General features: G+C 46.1%; 1 protein-coding gene across 8 annotated transcripts in view; it reads right to left on the bottom strand.

The window, feature by feature from the left end:
- EML1 (EMAP like 1) overlaps positions 1-20,784 on the bottom strand; it is a 102,372-nt gene that overhangs the window by 7,001 nt on the left and 74,587 nt on the right. For 4 of the 8 annotated variants that reach the window (XM_073638420.1, XM_073638418.1, XM_073638423.1 and 1 more), the window contains exons 3-18: positions 17,714-17,846; positions 16,567-16,617; positions 15,892-16,026; positions 14,073-14,101; positions 12,704-12,730; positions 7,975-8,104; positions 7,358-7,507; positions 6,743-6,812; positions 5,969-6,079; positions 5,591-5,686; positions 3,448-3,582; positions 2,613-2,712; positions 2,237-2,388; positions 1,984-2,109; positions 1,088-1,219; positions 931-998 (exon numbers count right to left, since the gene is read on the bottom strand). In XM_073638420.1, coding sequence (XP_073494521.1) covers positions 931-998; positions 1,088-1,219; positions 1,984-2,109; positions 2,237-2,388; positions 2,613-2,712; positions 3,448-3,582; positions 5,591-5,686; positions 5,969-6,079; positions 6,743-6,812; positions 7,358-7,507; positions 7,975-8,104; positions 12,704-12,730; positions 14,073-14,101; positions 15,892-16,026; positions 16,567-16,617; positions 17,714-17,846 — 1,645 coding nt within the window. Of the gene's footprint in view, positions 1-930; positions 999-1,087; positions 1,220-1,983; positions 2,110-2,236; positions 2,389-2,612; positions 2,713-3,447; positions 3,583-5,590; positions 5,687-5,968; positions 6,080-6,742; positions 6,813-7,357; positions 7,508-7,974; positions 8,105-12,703; positions 12,731-14,072; positions 14,102-15,891; positions 16,027-16,566; positions 16,618-17,713; positions 17,847-19,784; positions 19,837-20,784 lie in introns of those variants that run through there. The other 4 variants (XM_073638425.1, XM_073638419.1, XM_073638421.1 and 1 more) reach the window with 4 other exon arrangements.

Below are 20,784 nucleotides of genomic sequence, written 5' to 3'. Positions count from 1 at the left end.
TCACTCACAAACCGCAGGTGGCATATATCAGAGCTGGGCGGCGCGGATCAGGGCAGGGCAGGGCGATTGTAACCAGGCGAAATTCAGAGAAAACATAGTTTGGAGAGATGCTTCACTCCAATTGATTGACAGGTCTCTCCCAATATACACACACACACACACACACACACACACACACACACACACACACACACACACGGGAGAGACCTGTCAATCAACTAATGTGGGGAGAAACCGTCCGTGGGCTGTACCGGACTAGTCAGAACTCTCCCTATAGTGCCTGGCCGGGACTATAAATGTGGCAGCATTCCAGAGAAAAGCATATCTGGCTGCAATCTTGCAGTCGGGCTCAGATTCATGTTGTCCACGGTTTGGGCAGCATGAATAGAGTGAATATGAGTGATATGAAGATTTTTAATAAAAAGGCACACAATTTACAACGCTGACACTTCTGTGCTTTTTACTGTTCTTTCACTTGTCCCAATGACACATCAACCCCGCACAGGAGACTACTCCAACTATTTACCAGCTTCAGTGGTTATCATCATCACTGCTGAGGCCAATGACTGGCTGCAGCCATCACATGTGTATGTACTGTCACCGGAGGACAAGGGAAAGACACCAACGGAGCAGTGAGGGAATTACCTGAACCATCTAAATATTAAAGTCAGCATTTAATATGGCATCTATGGAGTTAAGAGGCCAGGATTAGAGATCCAATCCTTGGCGTTGGAGCAGGATATTGCTATAATGCAGCAAGTGCTGGAGGAAGCACAACGCCTCTGTCTGCACCATCCTGACACAGTGATAGTACAGTGGTTTGCTGGAATGGCCATTACAGTGCAGGGCAGGAAAGGATTAAAGGGAATTTTCCTTAAAGTACAGATTTAGCCTAAAATACAGCGAGTTATTTAGGTTTTCCGGACTTACCTGCCCGTCAGTGTCCCAATTGCTACAACAGAACCGCTGGGGTGGAAGCCGGCAGACTGGGCTGGATCCTGGAATAAATAAAGTGTGAATCCGTGAGTCGTTTTCAATGGTTTCTTATCGGCTTCTGGGAAAGCTGGGTGACGACCAGTAGGCAAACCTCAATGGACTTGCTCCAGACTGGGCGATGACTGATGGCATCCCATAATGTGATCTGCTTGTCGTGCCCACATGTCAGGAACTGAGGCTTCTGGGAGTGTGAAGCTAATCCCCACAGTTCATCAGTGTGACCCTGCGGATAATATCAAAGGCGCCATTATCAGTAGAGCAGATCCAGCTTCTGGAGGCAGAGAATATCTCTGTTCACTAATAACAATAAGACCTTAAAAATAGAGAAGAACTGAATCAAAGTTGCAGAACTCTTAAGGCCTCGTCACACTTAGCGACGCTGCAACGATCCCGACAACGATACGACCTGTCAGGGATCGTTGCTGCGTCGCTATGTGGTCGCTGGTGAGATGTCAAACAGGCAGGCTCACCAACGATCAGGGGAGCAGCGACATCGTGGAAAGAATCTTTCCACGATGTCCTGCTCCTGGTTACCAGCCTGCTGAAGCAGGAACAGGCTGGTAACTATGGTAAACATCGGGTTACTAGGGGCACACGCGCTCCTAGTAACCCGTTGTTTATCATGGTTACCACTCTGCTACAGTGAGCGGGAGGTTACCGCTCACTTTAGCAGGCTCGTAACCATGATAAACAGCGGGTTACTAAGTGCGCGTGTGCCCCTAGTAACCCGATGTTTACCATAGTTACCAGCCTGATCGCTGCTCCCGCTGGTCACACACAGCGATGTGTGCTGACCAGCGGGAGAGCAACGACCAAAAAATGGTCCAGGACACTTTGCAGCGATCAGCGACCTCAAAGCAGGGGCCTGATCGCTGCAAAGTGTCACACATAGCGACATCGCTGGTGAGGTCGCTGTTGCGTCACCAAAACCGTGACTCAGCAGCGATCTCGCTATGTGAGACGGGGGCTTTAGGTAAAATCACTTACCTGTGTGATTGTACTGAAGTCTCCGGCCAACGTTCCCTGAAGGACAAAGTTTCTTGTGGTTCCGATCAGGACAACGTCGCCTTTTCCTTCTGCAACAGTCCGCACCGGCCCAAACTGATCAGGAATCTTATAAGGTAAAATGTCCATCAGTCATCAAGTGCATAAAAATCTGACATGTCCAGTAATTATATATTCTATAGCCGGATCATCAGATTTGTGTGTTTCCTGTTGTACACCTCATGTACCCACTTACCTCTGCTACATTCACTTTCTGGTAATTTCCACCCCAGGATATAAGCTTCCTATCTTTTCCTCCGGACACCAATGTGCCATCTCTCTGCATACAAAGTGCAAAAATACCGCCATCATGGGCTCCTTGGACAGCGTGGCTGATCCTATTGGTACCTATAGACGCAAGAAAAGCAAGTGAGAAAAGAAAGAATATGACCCCAGCGGTCCCACGGAGAAAATCTGCCAGTGACACATCTGCCTGTCCCTAACAATTGAAAAAGCCCCAACAGACATGCAGCCCCTCTAATCGCAGGATGTCCTACCGTCTAGTCACATAACTACCTGATGACTGCTTCGCCATTATACCCGAACTCACAGACTTTCCTAACCTGACTTACCTTTTCCCCAAACCAGAAGATTTCCGCTTGAATCTCCTGTGATTGTGTCGCCGTTTTCTGAAAAAGTGACGCACAGAACAAACTTTGGTTTCTCTTGTTTCTGTGAAGGAGACATGAATGGAGACAGAAAAAAAAATCCATAACTAATGAGAATAGTATCAATTCAGAAAAAAATAACTTTAAGAGGGGTTATTTAGGACTTTGATATGGTTAGGACAGGTGAGGGTCTGACAGTCAGCTCCTCCAATACCACCTACAGCATGTGAGTGGAGCTGCAGTACCCAAAAATGGTGGCTACACGGTATACGGAGCTGTGCTGCTTCTGTACACTGGGTACATCCGGCAGGTGCAAGACCTGTTAACAGCAGATAGGAGGGTTGCAGAGTGTCCGACTCACACTGATTAGATATGGTCCAAAACATTTGCAGGATCACGTCAGTAATCTGTGGCCACCAGACCACAAACCTGAGAAAGGCCTCCTACCTGCCGGAGTTCCCAGTGCTTTGTCTGATTTGTAGTACTGGTGTGACGTCATGTGTTGAGTCAAGCAGGTTGGAGCAGTTCACAAGGCTCTGGTTCGCCAGACTAGAACGCCGCAAATCTTTTTGATCGACTACCACTGATCTTATCTGGATGACTTATTGCATGCATAGGCCATCAAAATCAAAGTTCCAGATGAGATTCATAATGCACATCACCATTGTGTGGGCGGTTAGGGACCACATGCTGGACCCATGGCGGTCCCCCTCCTTGCAAAGAGGTAGGTGTGCATACAAGAGCAGTCTCTCTCCATAATAGTGAATGGGAAGGATACTAACAGTAATGCTGCTATTACCTCAAATAATCCTTGTTTCTTGATCAGAGAATTTCCCTCCAGTGTCCAGAAGTACAGGTGAGATTTGCCGCACGTGACAATGATATTTGTATCTGTGGGATGGAAGTCGGCCACAAACACTGCTTCATTTGAGCACTAAACAGAGAAAAAGTTGACAGTTCAGAGACTTCCAAAAGATCATTATTTCTTTACAGCACATACCACTAAACAGGATTGTTAAGAGTCAAGAATTAGGCCAACTCCTCCCTGCGGTACATCGCCTATGACTGTGGTCTCCAACATGATGTGAAACGACAGCTTCCAGATTGCATTAACATGCTGGGAGTTGTAGTTTTTCAATCGCCAGAGGACCACAAACCATAGACATAACCCCAGTCATTCTAAGCGTTAGATTTCAATTATAGGGGTACTCCCATCTCATGACATCATTTTATTTTCAGTGGGGGATTGACCCCCTGGATCTTCACCGATCCCAAGAATGCAGGATTGACGGTGCTGATTGAGTGCTGCGGGCCCTTCATAGTCTTTCCCTGGTCACCCACTGAGCTTCATGCAAGTGAATAAACCCGGCAGCAGTTCCTCACACAGACAGGTGACTGGAGGGGTCGCTGTGCAGGAAAACAGGAACAGGTGTAGCACCAACTTAGCGGTGCAGCCCCTTCATGCTTAGGATCAGTGGGGGTCTCAGAGGTGGACCCCCAACAAACATAAAACGATGGCATGCTATTGATATGGTTCTACTTTATTAGATGGGAGTAATCTTAATTATCCAGACATCTAAATTATGCAGGCCAGGAGAAATTCACTATTATCTTTATGTTGACTTTTGAATGCGTGTTTTTCTTTGGTGGGTCAAGAAGGACAGACTAGTATGTATATAAACCTGAATATTGACACTTGAGTTGATATTTACTGCAACTTATTGTATGGAGGACAGCGACTCAAGATCTTTAATCAACATATTTAGCAAACATTCATTGTTCAACCATTGTGTGAGCCCTGTGGCTTGTTGACTCACAGAGCAGTGGAGTATAAGCTATGCAGATAGATCAAATGCTCAACAATGGAGAGTTAAACTCATCTCACCTCCCCCCTGACCTGTAGATAATGTCTTGAAGGACAGTTGGGAACTATATAATGGGCGATATGCCTCTGTATCAGGAGTCTTCTTTTACAAAACAAGAGACAAGAACACTAAGTGACAGCTCTACAGGACAGCATGGCTCCATTCAGAGGGATACAGATCTACTCCATTGACCATCACAGAACCCATGGATACATTCGGGAGAAAGCTAGGTTGGGGCCCACGGGTCACCTGGTTCCAAGGAGAGGTTTGGAGTAGCCAGGTTGGGAACCACCGTTTGCCTGGAACCCATGGATACGCTCAGAGAAAGCCAGGTTGGGACCATCCTGTTACCTGGTTCCAAGGATATGTCCGGAGAAGCCAGGGTGGGGCCCTCAGGTCTCCTAGCCACGAACCTCAATGGACTGTCAGCTACCTAAGCTTGCCGCTATCTCCTCTCTGTGGGTGTCCACCCAAAGCGGGATGCCACTAGTTGAGGTAGTTGGCCATGGAAGTCCAAAAGTCGCAGCTTCTCTATTCCCGGCAGGCCAGCGGAAGGGTGAGACTGTGTAATTTTGCACCATCTTGGGTATTTGCTGGGACTGTTCTATGTGTTTATTGTCCATTTGGTGGTTCAATAAAGTATTGCCACGCTGTTTTACCTGCACCCTGTGTTGCCTTAGTAGTATTATGCCCATATAAGACCCCGGGTCTTCACAGGAGTACTCCCATGTTTTTGAGGTTGCTTAGCCTTCTTTCTTAGTAGCAATGACTGAATGCCTTAAATGTTTTGTAGCCCTTTAAATAAAGGGCCATATTATGCCTGCAGATTATTGCACTGTATAATCATATCATAACAGGTCATTATGCAACATCACAAGTCTTCATGCTCTTCGACCTCCTGCAGTAAAAGAGGCAGGGGCAAAAAAACAGCACGGACACGTGATTAATGCCCCCTGTAGGCAGATATTACCAGTGTCCGATATCATAATGTTATCTGCCATTATGGACAATCCGATAATCTGTGTGTAATATCGCCCTGAAGCACTGGGCCTACAGACAACCAACACCAGGCGTTACCTTCACATCGGCCAGCTTCTCTTCTTTCTGCCAGTCCCAGACTGACAGCACGTGGTCATTGGAGTCGTCCACAGAGCACAGGTTCCCTCCTCCATTCTACACAAAGAAGCGACAGACGATCAACAGCAAAAAAAAAACCCTGAAAAACCTTGTGTTAGTGTGATTGTCGGACCTCTGTATACAGGGAGCTCCCCCTAGTGGTGGCTGCAGACAGCATCTTATGTATCTCTGTATACCGAGAGCTCCCCCTAGTGGTGGCTGCAGACAGCATCTTATGTATCTCTGTATACCGAGAGCTCCCCCTAGTGGTGGCTGCAGACAATCTTCTACATCTCACAAAGGACATTTAATGAATCAATACTTGGTTCAATTACTTACAGACTTAGAGAAAGCAACACATGTTACAGCGCGATCAAAGAAGCCCATGCCAATGACATGTAACGTGTTGAGTGTCACAGAATCCCAGACACGGACATGAGGGGGTAATTGCTATAAAACACAAACGAAACGTATTAACGGCATCCAAACATCAGGGTTTCTGCAGATTTGCACTTTATAAGGAGCATCAAACTCCGGTCTCAACTTTCTAATAGACTTCATATTTAATTTTCTGCCATTTTTACTAAGATTAGCGTCAGTGAATGGGAACATTCTTCGAGTTACAGTTTTATTTAACGATCGTTATGTCTACAGATCCTATTTAACAAATGTTTCTCCATGGGAACAGACAGCAAACAAACCCTGTGTAGTCTGATCCAGCAACAGAACGCACTTTTATCCTGTCCACCATTTATACATGTATGGACAGGTGGGTAGCAATGTAGCTGCAGGATCGGACTACAAGGGGTTTTCATGAGAGCAGTAAACATGAAACAGTAGGAGATTTTTAAGTCGGTTTAGAAGCAATTAGGAAGAAACTTTGCAAAATTTATCAAGAGAGTCCAGAACGCCATTAACTGTGCAAATACCAGCAGTATCCCCCGGGGCGATCAACCCCTTTAAGGCTCCGTATATCTCAGTGGATGGATAATATGTAACAAGCTCCTGTTGAGCATTGTTGAGTATATTGCAATAAATCGTATATTTTTCTAAAAAAGAATATGTCGACTTTCTTGCCAATCTTGGCGTCTTTAACACTTAAGGGTCACTTACTTTTCCATCCTTCGATGTACCTGCAACTTGGCCAGTTGCAATGGTAATTTTATCAGGATGGATGGCAAGGCTGCAAGATAGGAAGAAAAAATATATAATTAGTCGTGATTGAGGCTGTTAATTAATATGCGCTTCTGAGAGACTAGAGGCCCAGGGGGGCGGTAAAGAAAGACGCACGGCCGGGCAAGCAGCGGCTATAGAGATAGAGTATTGTGTCCGCATCACGATCATACCAGGGGAGGATGGGCCAAAAAGTCAAAGTTTCCTAAAACTTTCAAGAAGTATGGCAGCTGTCCAGGAACAGAACCGCGACCACATCAGATGTCGAGAGGGACACTAAAGTGTTATAGCATGCTCACAAAACCACGGTCCAATCTGTGGCCCTCCACTGTAGCAAAAGTACAAGTCCCAGCATGCTGCAGTGGAAGTAATGGATGAACGTCAGCATCTCTGCTATTCCGGGTGCCGCTTATCCCAGGAACATGCCTTATTAAATTGGAAGAATCCATAGGTTTAAGAATGACAACGATGAACAGAACTTCTAGCATCTGACAAGGTGTGTGCCACCTTAGCCGCCCATTATACCCCCCTGGTGACGCCACGCTCCCGACTCACCACTTGACGTCATCATTGTGGCCGGTGTAATGTCTCTGCAGCTGTTCTTCGACATTATACAACACGACGACGGAAGCGATGAAGTACACAGTCTCTCCGGTGGGCAGAAGGTACAGGTTGGTGCGACAGTCTCGACCTCGGTAGCCGTAGCTAGGAGACTAGTAAAGGAAAGGGGATGACAATAGGAGGCGCCTCATGTGTAAATGCCTGATCCAACCTCTACCAGTCATGAGAATGGGGCTCCCTGGGCCTCAGGGCAACGTGGAGAGTTAGATGCCCATATGCACCCCCATTGTTGTAGCCCATATTCATGTGATCACAAATCACTGGGCTGTTTCTCTTCCATTGAGAGCTACTTTGATGGCATGTTGTGGGTTCACAGCAACAGCCTTCAAATGCAATTGCCACACCTGGAATCACCTCCAGACCTTTTACCTGCTTAATTGATGATTGGTTAACCAGGGAGCATGCAAAAAAAACAAAAAACAAATCCTTGGTTCCTGTCAATATGACGCTCAGGGCTTCCAAACTACTAAATGCAACGACCTGAAAAGCCTCCTGACATACTGAAATAGTGAACCCTAAGTAGGAAAGGTCAGCACCGAATCAAAGGATACACCCAATCCAGCTTCAGTCTTCTGGCAGGAGGTTCTACTTTCGCCTCTAGATTATACGCCTCCACTTGGTCTTTGGGCATGTGCATGGTCACTGGACGTCCGCGCAGAAACATTTTTACGTAACCTTCCTCTGGGGGGAAAAAATAATAATAATGGAATCTATAACCAAAAAAAACACTGAATAGATCAATTTCATCTGCAAAAAAAAACAAAACATTAAAATCAAACTTTAAAAATGTAAAAAAAATTTTTATAATATATATATATATATATATATATATATTTATTATAAAAAAAATTTTTTTATAATATTATATATATATATATATATATATATATATATATATATATATATATATATATATATATATATATATATATATATATATATATATATATATATATATATATATATATATATATATATAAAATAAATTTTTATTAAAAGTAGAAAGAAAAGAAAACGCAAGACCAGTAAAGTGAGTTTAGTAATTCTTTAATCCAGTTAGTACCAGCATGCACATACAGGATCACAAAGTCATCGCCTATAATCAGGGACATTTGGTACAAATGCAAAAAAAAAAAAAAAAAGAAAACAGAGAAATAAAAAGCAAAATACAAAGCAGAAAGAATACAAGGATCCCGACACCGGCTCCCGGACTACAACTCCAGTAAAGGGGCGCTCTTCCTCTAGGACAGATGTGAATACTGAGGCCTTAGTGATTTGATGCCCATTACCCGATGACGTACTCCTACTAGTCATCTCCGGGGTAGAACTGAGGCTTTTCTGTTTTTTCTACTTTAAATTATTATTTGTATTTTTTTGCCTTAATGGGTCTAATAATAATTAATAAATCAAATAGTCCTGATAAGTAGTTTTCTCACCGTTTTGTGCATGCAGCTCCTATGTATCTCCATGGTTACAGACTACAAACAAATCCTCTGTGTAGTCTGATCCTGCAGTCATGGGTTTTCCCCTTTTATTCAATTTATATATAATTAGAAAGACTGGACAGATGGGAGTAAGGGTGCAATGACACCGGCCGACTGTGGCCGCTAAATGCCCGCCGGCCCATGCAAACATCAGCGGTCGTTTAATAGCCGCTTTACACAGGCCTATCACTCAGCCATGTGCACAGAACGATCATCCATACGATAGGATAGCATAGTTCTCGGCAGCACATACAGTTTACATGGTGTGATGTGCTGTTGAGAACAATCATTTTTAATCCAAATCATTTCACCCGACGAACGAGAGTTTTGAAAAAAACTTGTTCGTCGGGCGATTAACAGCCTGTTTAGATTTTTGGCCAATATAAATGCGACCTGACTGTGATTCTCTACAGCTGTCAATCATGTGATTTTAGATGTACCCCTGCCCAGTTTCTTGTAGGTGCGACTTCTTCCCTTAGTGATCGAAGACGCATGCAAAACCGACTTCTTTACAACCGATTGTATGGAGAATGGAAGATGGGAGTTGTAATCCAGGAGCCAAAGGCCGAAGAAGAAAAAAAAAAACAAACAATCACTTTCTAAAATACTTCAAAGTTTCCAAAAACTGACACAACATAAACCGGGTGCGTGTGATAAATCCTACCAAAGCCGCCATGCACGAGGAAGGGGTTAATAGCAAAGCTGGAAGTAGCTGCTGGGCGAGCGGGAGCATTTGAAGCTGGGCGAGCGGGGCAGGGGCAGATTGGTTTGGCTGGGACTTTTAGTCATTGGCAAAGAGAAATTCCTGGGGGAGACGAGCGACAACTGTCCACATTCAGAAGGGAAATCTTGCGCTTGCTCAACTGATTCGGCCTTGTCCTTACAGGCGTCAGGCAGTTGTGAAGCCATCAAAACCTGCACGGTTACTACATGGCGGAGCGGACGGGCAAAAGGAAGAAGAAAAGATCAGGATGGAAGGGCACAAGGCACAGGTTAATGGAAGAAACGGAAAGTAAAAGCGATAAAAACACTACACCGGGCAAATCAACCGTGTGGACTGATGACGCACGGGTATTAAAGGGTTAATGCCCCCCCCCCCTGATATAACTAACCCCGTAATATGCACATGTAAGCACCCGACACCCCGGACCAGTGTCATGTCCGGACTGAGCCGACACTATAGCTCCTCTCCGCAGGATTGACTTTGAATCCAGTATTAGAAAACCAGAGCTGCCTCCAGCCACAAACAGCGCCACCTCTGTCTACAGGTTACGCGTCTCACTGCAGCCAAGTCTCATTCCCTTCAATGGAGCGGAGCTGTAATATCGGACCCAATCTGCTGTGTACATACCTTACTTATCCTGAATTACATCCTGCATTATACTCCAGAGCTGCACTCACTATTCTGCTGGTGCAGTCACTGTGTACATACATTACTGATCCTGAGTTACACCCTGTATTATACTCCAGAGCTGCACTCACTATTCTGCTGGTGCAGTCACTGTGTACATACATTACATTACTGATGCTGAGTTACATCCTGGATTATACTCCAGAGCTGCACTCACTATTCTGCTGGTGCAGTCACTGTGTACATACATTACATTACTGTCCTTGTACTGATCCTGAGTTACATCCTGTATTATACTCCAGAGCTGCACTCACTATTCTGCTGGTGCAGTTACTGTGTACATACATTACATTACTGATCCTGAGTTACATCCTGGATTATACTTCAGAGCTGCACTCACTATTCTGCTGGTGCAGTCACTGTGTACATACATTACATTACTGATCCTGAGTTACATCCTGGATTATACTCCAGAGCTGCACTCACTATTCTGCTGGTGCAGTCACTGTGTACATACATTACATTACTGATGCTGAGTTACATCCTGGATTATACTCCAGAGCTGCACTCACTATTCTGCTGGTGCAGTCACTGTGTACATACATTACATTACTGTCCCTGTACTGATCCTGAGTTACATCCTGTATTATACTCCAGAGCTGCACTCACTATTCTGCTGGTGCAGTCACTGTGTACATACATTACATTACTGATCCTGAGTTACCTCCTGTATTATACCCCAGAGCTGCACTCACTATTCTGCTGGTGCAGTTACTGTGTACATACATTACATTACTGATCCTGAACTGATCCTGAGTTACATCCTGGATTATACTCCAGAGCTGCACTCACTATTCTGCTGGTGCAGTCACTGTGTACATACATTACATTACTGATCCTGAGTTACCTCCTGTATTATACCCCAGAGCTGCACTCACTATTCTGCTGGTGCAGTCACTGTGTACATACATTACATTACTGATCCGGAGTTACCTCCTGTATTATACCCCAGAGCTGCACTCACTATTCTGCTGGTGCAGTCACTGTGTATATACATTACTTATCCTGTACTTAGCCTCTGGAGCTGCACTCACTATTTCACATCCTTTACAGCTGAACTCCTCAGACTAGCTTTGCATGTATAGCACCAGACTCCCTGCGCCTCTGGAGAACAGGTGACCCTTTACCCAACCTGATAAGGCAGCTAATGGCCACTACATCTATGGGAGTTAGATGAAGGACTGCACCTAGTTTTTTTTTTATATCAGACACTGACGTCATGTTCTGAGGATATGCCTTTAATTAAAGGGGCATTTCCATCTTGAACCTTAAATAGACAGTACATGATAATTGCTTCTTGTGCAGCTTCTTAAAATAAGGCATTGAACTTTTAGTGTAAACTTTTATTTATCAGCTACCGCTGCTCCCTCCAGTGGTGGAACTACAACTCTACAAAGGTAAAATCAGAAGGGGACTTGTAGTTTCACCACAGCTGGGGAGCTGCAGGGTAAAAAGACTGACTGAAACTACGGCTAGAAAGTGCAAAAGTAATGACACCCGGGACATGGAAACATAAAAGTACAAACCGTATAATGAAGAGTGATGACGGGTAGTTATATATCACAGCACTATTCTGACTATGACCATATAGGTTAATACTGGAGCACTACAGGGCGGCATTTCATCTTAGAGGGGTGCTCTGCTGCACAGTGTCCAGAAGAGGGCGTTAATGCACCGGTCTAGGAGGAGGAACGCGCTGTAATACGCATTCATGGAGAGGTTCTGCAGGTTTACTGGGAGGGTTTCGTCTCATTGTCGGGGTGGGGTAGGTTTTGGTTTCTCCCCATATCATTTGCAGTATTTTATGTCTGGGGCGGACACATAGGGATATAATTAAACCGAAACGTAATTACTCGGCCTCTCTAAGAATGAAATGCCTGAATATGTGCAGGAAATAAAGGCACTACAGTAAAAACAAAATACAAAAACGGTGCAATAAGCAAAGCAAATAAAGGCACTAATAAAAACTACAGGTAGGCAGGGGGAGGCGCAGCTACATTTAGGGGGTGATGGCACTATGCACAGTCAGTGTATACCGCACAAACATACAAGTCCCTGTGCAGACACCGCTTCTCGCTTGCCAAGATTATGCAGTGTATAGAAAAAAAAATAAAAATAATTTAGATTTCAGCACTGGAGGAAACCATTTTGCAGAATGCAGCCCATGTATGAGTTAAGTGCCGGCACCCAATAAGAGAATATCACTGGGAAGGGGCTGCAAAATGATTTCCTGCACTGCAGGCGTGGTGCGAGAGACGGGAGGGAGACGGTCATCACTCGGCCTCCATGTCTGGCGTTGGGGTGCGCAGGGCGACACTGAACCTTCCAGCCACTTGGCAAGCGTGCTGCTCAGAGAGCTTGTGGGGTCTGGTGCCAGGGTCCTACCTTTACAGTGGGTCACCCGCCGCTTCCCTTGTGATTACAGAGACAGAAACAGAAGTTGAGGTAAAGAAGTGTTTAAGGCAGCACAGTCACACCTCACTAGCGCCCCCTAGCTTCCAGAATGGACCCAATACTATGCATCAATAGGACGGAGGTCTTCAAGCTCCTGTGTGTATTCTCCATGGTGGACACAGCCTTGTGGTCATCTCCCACCACAGACGTGACCACGCAGCCACCCACTACCTGAGAAACAGACACGGTTAATGCCGTAGGCAGAGATCTCGGCAGGTGGTCCTCCACTGATCAGACTAGATAGATCATCCTTAAAGGGGTTTTCCACTTTGACAAAAATTGGTCCTCAAATCGGCCTCCGTCAGCCCAGATCCTGCTCTCCTCCATTGCTCTGGACGCAAATTTTTCTGCAGCGCTGATTTGCGCTGTACAACTAACTTCATGGCTGCAGAAAAATTTGCCAATCTCTCAACTCAATGGCCCTGCAAAAAAACTAGATGGCACAAGCTGTTGAGCTCAGTGATTGGTTGCAGCGGTGATGTGCCCTGTTGACGTGACGCCCCTGCTGCAATCAATCACTGAGCTCAGCGGCGCTGCAAAAATAGATATGTCATGAGACAAGAGTGCATTGACTGGCTGCAGCGGTGATGTGCGCTGTCGACGTAACGTCATCGCTGCAGTCAGAACACATCGACCCGTGTAAGGGAGCGGTCACACACTATTGCCGAAGCGCTGCCCACCCACAGCAAGCCAAGGGGCGAACGATTATGGAAAAATAGTGCACCCTCTAGATTGCTAATGGTGGGAAGAGCTTGGACCGTGCGGCTGGCCATGGCATGTAGTCGCGCCCTAAACATGCAAAATGCTGACGTGTCGGCTCAGTGGGTATATTTTATGCAGCCTATAACTCTGTCGGCAGCACACCTCCCGGTACAAACAGGTGACGTGCTGCCAACAATAAGCGGGGACCGAGCGATCAGATTACCAATCACACGGCGACATCGCCACCGGGGCCCATTATAGGCAGACATCTTTCCGTCTGTATCCGGCCTCACTTGCTTCTAACGACCCCTGATCTCTGCGCTCTTAGATCCTCACAATAATATATATTTTTGCCCTCTGAAACCAAAGTCAAATATGAAATGAGATCCTTCTATTACCTCCCTGCAAAATACAAAACTCTGTGTCCTGCAAAACAAAGCGAAGCACATACCATATAGTCCATTAGATATAGCACCATGTTATACTGCTGGAAAGAGCGCCTACTAGAGGTCAGGAGAGAGTACTGCATGGGGACAACATGGGTCTCATAAGCCACCAACATCATGACAATCACAGACGATAGGAGGATCCGACTCACCGGCGCTGAATATCGGCTCCTTGGGTTTGCTAAAAAAAAAATAAAGAATGGTATGAATAATTCAGAGAAGTGGACGCCATGTTCATTGCAGCAGAACTTCAGCTATAATGTGGGAGAGGATGGCGCCATTCACTGACAGCAATCAGAGATCTGGAATATGGAACATTAAACACTAGAAAGCTGCAGAACTTCTCACTACACAAGTGCTCGGCTACACGTATCTAAGCTCTGGCGCCTTGTGCTCCCCTGACGCGGCGAGCGGAGCCCGTGTGCCGGTTTGGCCAGTGCAGAACATTAGGTAATTTGTGAGTTACAGAAGTGAGCAGCACATTTCTGGGCTGAACACCACGACTGCTCCATGAACGAGAACAAGAAAATCACTCACATCACTAACTCCTCTCCATGAGCAAGGAAAGAGGATATGACAAGATAAGGTGCGGCACATGCCAACCGCCCAGGAGCTGCCCGCTCACCCGGAGAATTCAGAAACAAATATGTTCTGATGCATCTCCAAGACAATGGCCGACTCTCATCTACTAGAGGGGGCAGCTTCAGTGCAACCATAATGTGCAGAGGACGGGAGCAAGAGGCCATAACCCTTACATCCCTCCAGTCATGTGTAATGTAGAGGATGGACAATAAGAAAGGCAGCTACAGCAAATCAGCTGCTTGCCCTGTACTGAACCAGAGTTACATCTTGTATTATACTCCAGAGCTGCACTCCCTATTCTGCTGGTGGAGTCACTGTGTACATACATTACATTACTGATCCTGTACTGAACCAGAGTTACATCTTGTATTATACTCCAGAGCTGCACTCACTATTCTGCTGGTGCAGTCACTGTGTACATACATCACATTACTGATCCTGAGTTACATCCTGTATTATACTCCAGAGCTGCACTCACTATTCTGCTGGCGGAGTCATTGTGTACATACATTACATTACTGATCCTGAGTTACATCCTGTATTATACGCCAGAGCTGCACTCACTATTCTGCTGGTGCAGTCACTGTGTACATACATTACATTACTGATCCTGAGTTACATCCTGTATTATACTCCAGAGCTGCACTCACTATTCTGCTGATGCAGTCACTGTGTACATACATTACATTACTGATCCTGAGTTACATCCTGTATTATACCCCAGAGCTGCACTCACTATTCTGCTGATGGAGTCCCTGTGTACATGCACGCAGTCTCACTTATCACACAGGAGGGGACGTCCGTACCAGCGGCCACCACTTCACAACCATGCAAATAACTGGCTTCCTGATTACATGACATACATGTGTCTGTGATCAGGATGAGGCCGGGACACAAAGTGAAGTTATTTCAAAGTCAAATACAAAGAAGTTCACAGGAAGTTCTGCGAGAAGGAGGGAGATTTCCAGACTAAAAATACATTTTATGGCTCCTCAAAACTTCCTAACAAACATTTCATGCTTTTTTTTTTTTTCCTTTTACAGCTGGAGTCATCCAGGTTATAAAATATCGAATTATGTCATTAGAGCCGGAATTAGAAATGCAGTTTTTGTTTTTTTTAGTAAAATAAAAATGTGGATGTAAATGGTAGTGAATATGTATAATCAGATCCTGCACTTCTCCTTCCTGCTGGATCCTCTGCAAATAACAGCATCAAAATAAGAAAAAGGAGATTTTACAAAACCGATGAAACTTTCTGTATAATGAAAAGTTCTACAATTTTCCAACAACCTCAGTCTCTGCCTGCTGTTATCCATTTATTGGTGACTTCTGGGGTGGCGTAAAATAACCGCGGTGTAACGAGCAGGAAGTAATGGCGTCGTCGCCTACCTCTCGCTGTTCTTTTTGCCGCTGGACGAGCTGCTGGTGGATCCAGCGCGGATCCTGCTGCCCTTGGCGTCCCCGCCACTCTCTCTTCGGCCGCCGGGAGAGATGCGCTCGGTAGAGTTCGTTCTTTTGACATTACTAGAAGAAAAAAAGATAATAATAAATGGCTCCGCTACAAAAAAGGTTTACGCATGTGTATGCATTATGCCCCAGAGCTGTATTCACAGTTCTGCAGGCATCCTTGCTTGTTGAGTGCCTGTAGAGCATGCTCTGAATCCCAAGCAGGACAGAGACTGTACAACTATCTGGTAACCAGTCCCCCTGCATTATAGGAGCTGAGCTATTACGGGGGTGTGTGACGACAGGCTTGTTGACTGCTTCCAGTGACATCCAGCAGACCTGCGCATGCCCTCGACACAAGCCTAATAGTAATACGTAGAAGACGTCATCTACAAATGGAACGAAACAGAAGAAACGCACAATAAAAAAAAGTTTACACGTAGCAAAGACAACAAAAGCAGAATACAAGAGAATCAGAAAGAAAAAGACGAGGTCTGAAGTTACTACAGGATCTGAAATGTGAGGAAAACGTCCGTCCTTCGGATTCTTGTTCTTTTTTTATGATTTATGTCTTTCTGTACATTTCTTACAACAAAATAAAAAGTAAGAAGTATTTACCTGGTGGTGGTTTTAGTTATTTTACATGAATTCATGAGACGGACAGACTTGCTACAGCCAGAATGAAGCAGGAAAGAAGCAGAGAGTGAGTGTACGTGGGTGAGAGGACAGACAACAGACGACACGCAGATTATATTGTCAGTCATTAGCCTGGAATAGGGGTAAACGCACAGACACCGATGGCAGCTCAATTCCCTTTGTCCTTTCACACAGACATGGAGGTAAAGCGGTTTTCTGGATTTGTAAAAATACATAAAAGTGCAGCACCTTTGTTTTATGGCTGCGGGTGACATTACTCGGAAGTACTACAGTTCCCATATTCCCTTTCCCCTCTCACAGACACTGCCTTTATTTATAGCTGTGGCAGTGCTGTAATCCCTCTCACATGGCTCATTGCTCTGTTGTCCCCCCTACTCACTGGACACTGCTGCCCAGCATGTGAAACACAATACTCCTGAAAGAGGAATGGAGGAGAGACGGGGGGGGGGGGGGAGCAGAGAAGATAGGAGGCATGTGACGTCCTATAGGACAGAGAGGAGGAATAGACAGCTACCTGTCCTGAGTACGGTGAACGTCACACTAGCGGAGATAAACCCCAGGAGAGCGTTCATGTGACTGCACGCAAACACTTCGAGTATTAAGAAGGGATGTCTACAAGTCTGAAATCTGCATAATTTACATTTTCAGTATCTGCTGAACTCTTCTGCCTCTTCATTTCAGGGAAAGTTTTTTAAAAAAGTGTAATCACCACATATATAAAAACAAAATCTGACTTCCTATAGCAGCCACTAGAGGAAGCTCAATGCAAGGGGATTCATACAGCTGTACTAGATCTGTGTGCAGTGAGCTCCCCCTACTGGTGGCTCTTGGTAGCCAGAATGTAATCATCTAAAATACCACCGTCACCGGGGTGTAGTGAGAGGAGCAGAGTTCAGGGCTGGCGTAACCCACATCTTCAAAACTGCTGCCTGTATGTCCTTTATCTATCTCCCAATTAGTGGCACCACCAGAACGGCTCAGGAGCGCCCCTTTCTGACAGAGCAGTCTGCCTGCATGTCCATAAGAGAAGATTGATCGAGCTGACTATGCACCCCCCAATGTCTACTATTCTGATAAAGCCCGGGCCGTACGCGGAGACCGCTCTCACCTTTTGGATCCTTGAAGAACAATATCTTTCCTGGCCCCGGAAGGTGATGGGAGAGAAGTACTTGGTTTCTTTGGTAAGATGGTGTCATTGTTAACAGTCGTTCTCAGGGGTAACGGCTGCACCAAGTGTCGGACTGCGGGGAGAGAGGCAGCATTAGTTTATTACATGCGGTTTCCACAGTTTCCTCACAATGGCATGCTCGGTTAATAAAGTCTGTTATTGAAAAACATGTGAAAACTGCAATTTAGTGATTTATGGTAATATATGGAAACTGATGAGGCCGCGTTCACACCGACAAAGCCAGAATGATGAGTGTCTATGGGGGAACAAGCATTAGTCACCCCAACAGGTCCAAGAAAATGAAATCCCCTCCATGTGCCAATGTCCTTCCCCTGATGGAATAACATTAGAGAAATCGCTTATAGTGCAATTTCCTAAAATATAAGAGCAGGTTCACCAAGGGAAAGGCTGGTTAGCAGCCAGTAAATTGACTGAATTTCACCTCATTTTCTTACCAGTGTGAACACTGCTGAATGCCGGGTCACAACACATCGGATCAGCAACCTGCGCCACTCCAGCTGCAAACTGTCCGAGCATGCTGGGAGTTGTAGTTTCACAGCAGCTGACGTGATGCAGATTTCTGGCCCCGGTATTAGAGCACTACCAAACCTCTTGCAATGCATTGTATAGATGACGACACTTATAACGTGATCAGGGCTAGACTGGATTAAAGGGCTATTCCCACCTAATGCATTTATTGCATATCCACAGCACATACCATGTTCACCTGATGAGTCTATCTATGCATCTATCACACAATAGCATACACTGAGGATGTGCCATAGATGTTCAAGGTAGGAATACCCCTTTAAACAATAAGGCATTGCAATGGATGACACGCACATACAGAATTACCTTTCTATCCACCCCACACCACCAGGGCCGGATGCAGTATAAATGTTATATCCCACCTAATACACTCTGCCATGCAGGACGCCATGCCGCACCGGAGGGCTTCTGTGACTATTCCATCACTTTATGATTGACGCAGGCCGCCCTCTGCGATCCGAAAAATATTTTTCCTGCACAATGGCATCCGGGACAAGGGCACTGCGACCTTCCTTGGACGGCATTTGAAAGCAGGCATCTTGGGCACTGCCGGCGTTTTAAAGGCCTCACAATATATCATGAGGTTGTGGTGGATTGTAACTACCAGAGGTGCCGGCATTCGATTGTTGGCCGAGGAAGGTCGCTGGATGCTGATCCGGCTGCCACAGAGAATTAGACACCTGACCAGGCTCCTGCAGATATTTTTGCTCATCTCTATGTGCAGCAATCGGCCCGATGCAATCAAACATGGCCGAACTGCAAGGTGATAATGTCCCTTTAATAATTGCAATGTTCTACCAGCCCTTATTTGTCAATGTTTTCAGGATCTCTGCTTGCTGACAACTGAATTCGTGAATTCGATCAAATGTATCTGTATCTAAAAGGCTGTAAACAAGTAGAGATCCAACACTGTTGCACATCTGTCTGGTCCTCATCGTCTGATACAATGTATCACTCAGTATACAAAGGCCCAGGCCACGCCGAGGCCGCAGAGGCCCAGGCCACGCCGAGGCCGCAGAGGCCCAGGCCACGCCGAGGCCGCAGAGGCCCAGGCCACGCCGAGGCCGCAGAGGCCCAGGCCACGCCGAGGCCGCAGAGGCCCAGGCCACGCCGAGGCCGCAGAGGCCCAGGCCACGCCGAGGCCGCAGAGGCCCAGGCCACGCCGAGGCCGCAGAGGCCCAGGCCACGCCGAGGCCGCAGAGGCCCAGGCCACGCCGAGGCCGCAGAGGCCCAGGCCACGCCGAGGCCGCAGAGGCCCAGGCCACGCCGAGGCCGCAGAGGCCCAGGCCACGCCGAGGCCGCAGAGGCCCAGGCCACGCCCTATCCTGCAGGCTTGTAATTTTTGGATAACGATAATGGAGATACAAGACCAATTCTGGGGCTGAAATAAAGCAGATGCCAACTATAAAGAGCAAATTGGGTTAAAAGCGTGTACCACCCTACACACGGGGTTAGGTCTTACCTGAACTTGCAGGGCTGCAATGTCGGTCACTATCTGACCTCTTATGTATAGATTGATCTATGGGTTTAAAAGGGGATTTTATATTAGAGGGTGGGACTCAACGGTTCAATAAGTCTTGACGCCCATCCTCCTCCTCTACATTAGAACCTATATGATTCCTTGAGGTTACTGCCGGCTGGTGCAGGAAAGTCTTATACACCAGGTAATGCCCCTGGGGTAAAAAAGCTATGCAAATGAGCAAGAAAGCTAACTCACTAGTGACACCTAATGGAAGTAGCTACCCGGTAAATCAGTGTCTGACCCTTTAAACAGGCATTACAGGTCACAAAGTACAGTCGCTGCATCACCCCTTGGCATGGAAATTCTCAGCCGGAGTCAGTGAGGACGTAGATAAAGAGAGATAATAGTGTATTCTGTGTCCGATGTGATTACATTTCCAGTCCTATCACTGCATACTCCCTTATCCTATAAGTCCAAGTCAGACCCTTAAAAGCAGCAATTTCCAATCACAAACTGCTACTTTACAGCTGCTGCAAAATTACAGCTGCCAGAATGCCGCCATCAGGGGCTGCAGTATGACATGATTGTGCAGCAGCCGCAGGTTGGAGATGGAGGCTACAATGAGGCGCTGCCAGCAGACGTCATCTGTAGACCACATAAGGATTTACGAGCCGTGAGGCTTCCTTGTTATTTCTCCATCCTATTACCTCCTTTCTGCTGAGCCCGACGCCTGCGGAAACCTTCTATAAGGACCCCACGAGATGCTCGTAAAACCAATGTACACCCTGGCTCATCATAGGACACCCCGATAATTAGTTACTAGTCTCCTATCCATGTAAAAGGGGCTCCCGAGAGAGAACGGCCCTTGGATCTGTGCCTGGGATTACAAGGTTTTTCTATGCAAATTGTCTCTTTAGAGAAAATGAGAACTTGAACTCTATAGCGCCACCTATTGGAAGCAGCAATCCTACAAGTCACAATCAACGCTTTAACGAGTCGT

Source organism: Phyllobates terribilis, unplaced genomic scaffold (genome assembly GCF_046119375.1).
Source record: "Phyllobates terribilis strain yellow unplaced genomic scaffold, ASM4611937v1 Scaffold_7__3_contigs__length_470593459, whole genome shotgun sequence".
Taxonomy (NCBI): domain Eukaryota; kingdom Metazoa; phylum Chordata; class Amphibia; order Anura; family Dendrobatidae; genus Phyllobates; species Phyllobates terribilis.
The sequence above is the reverse complement of the archived record's forward strand: the minus strand, read 5'-3'. Positions and strand labels throughout refer to the sequence as shown.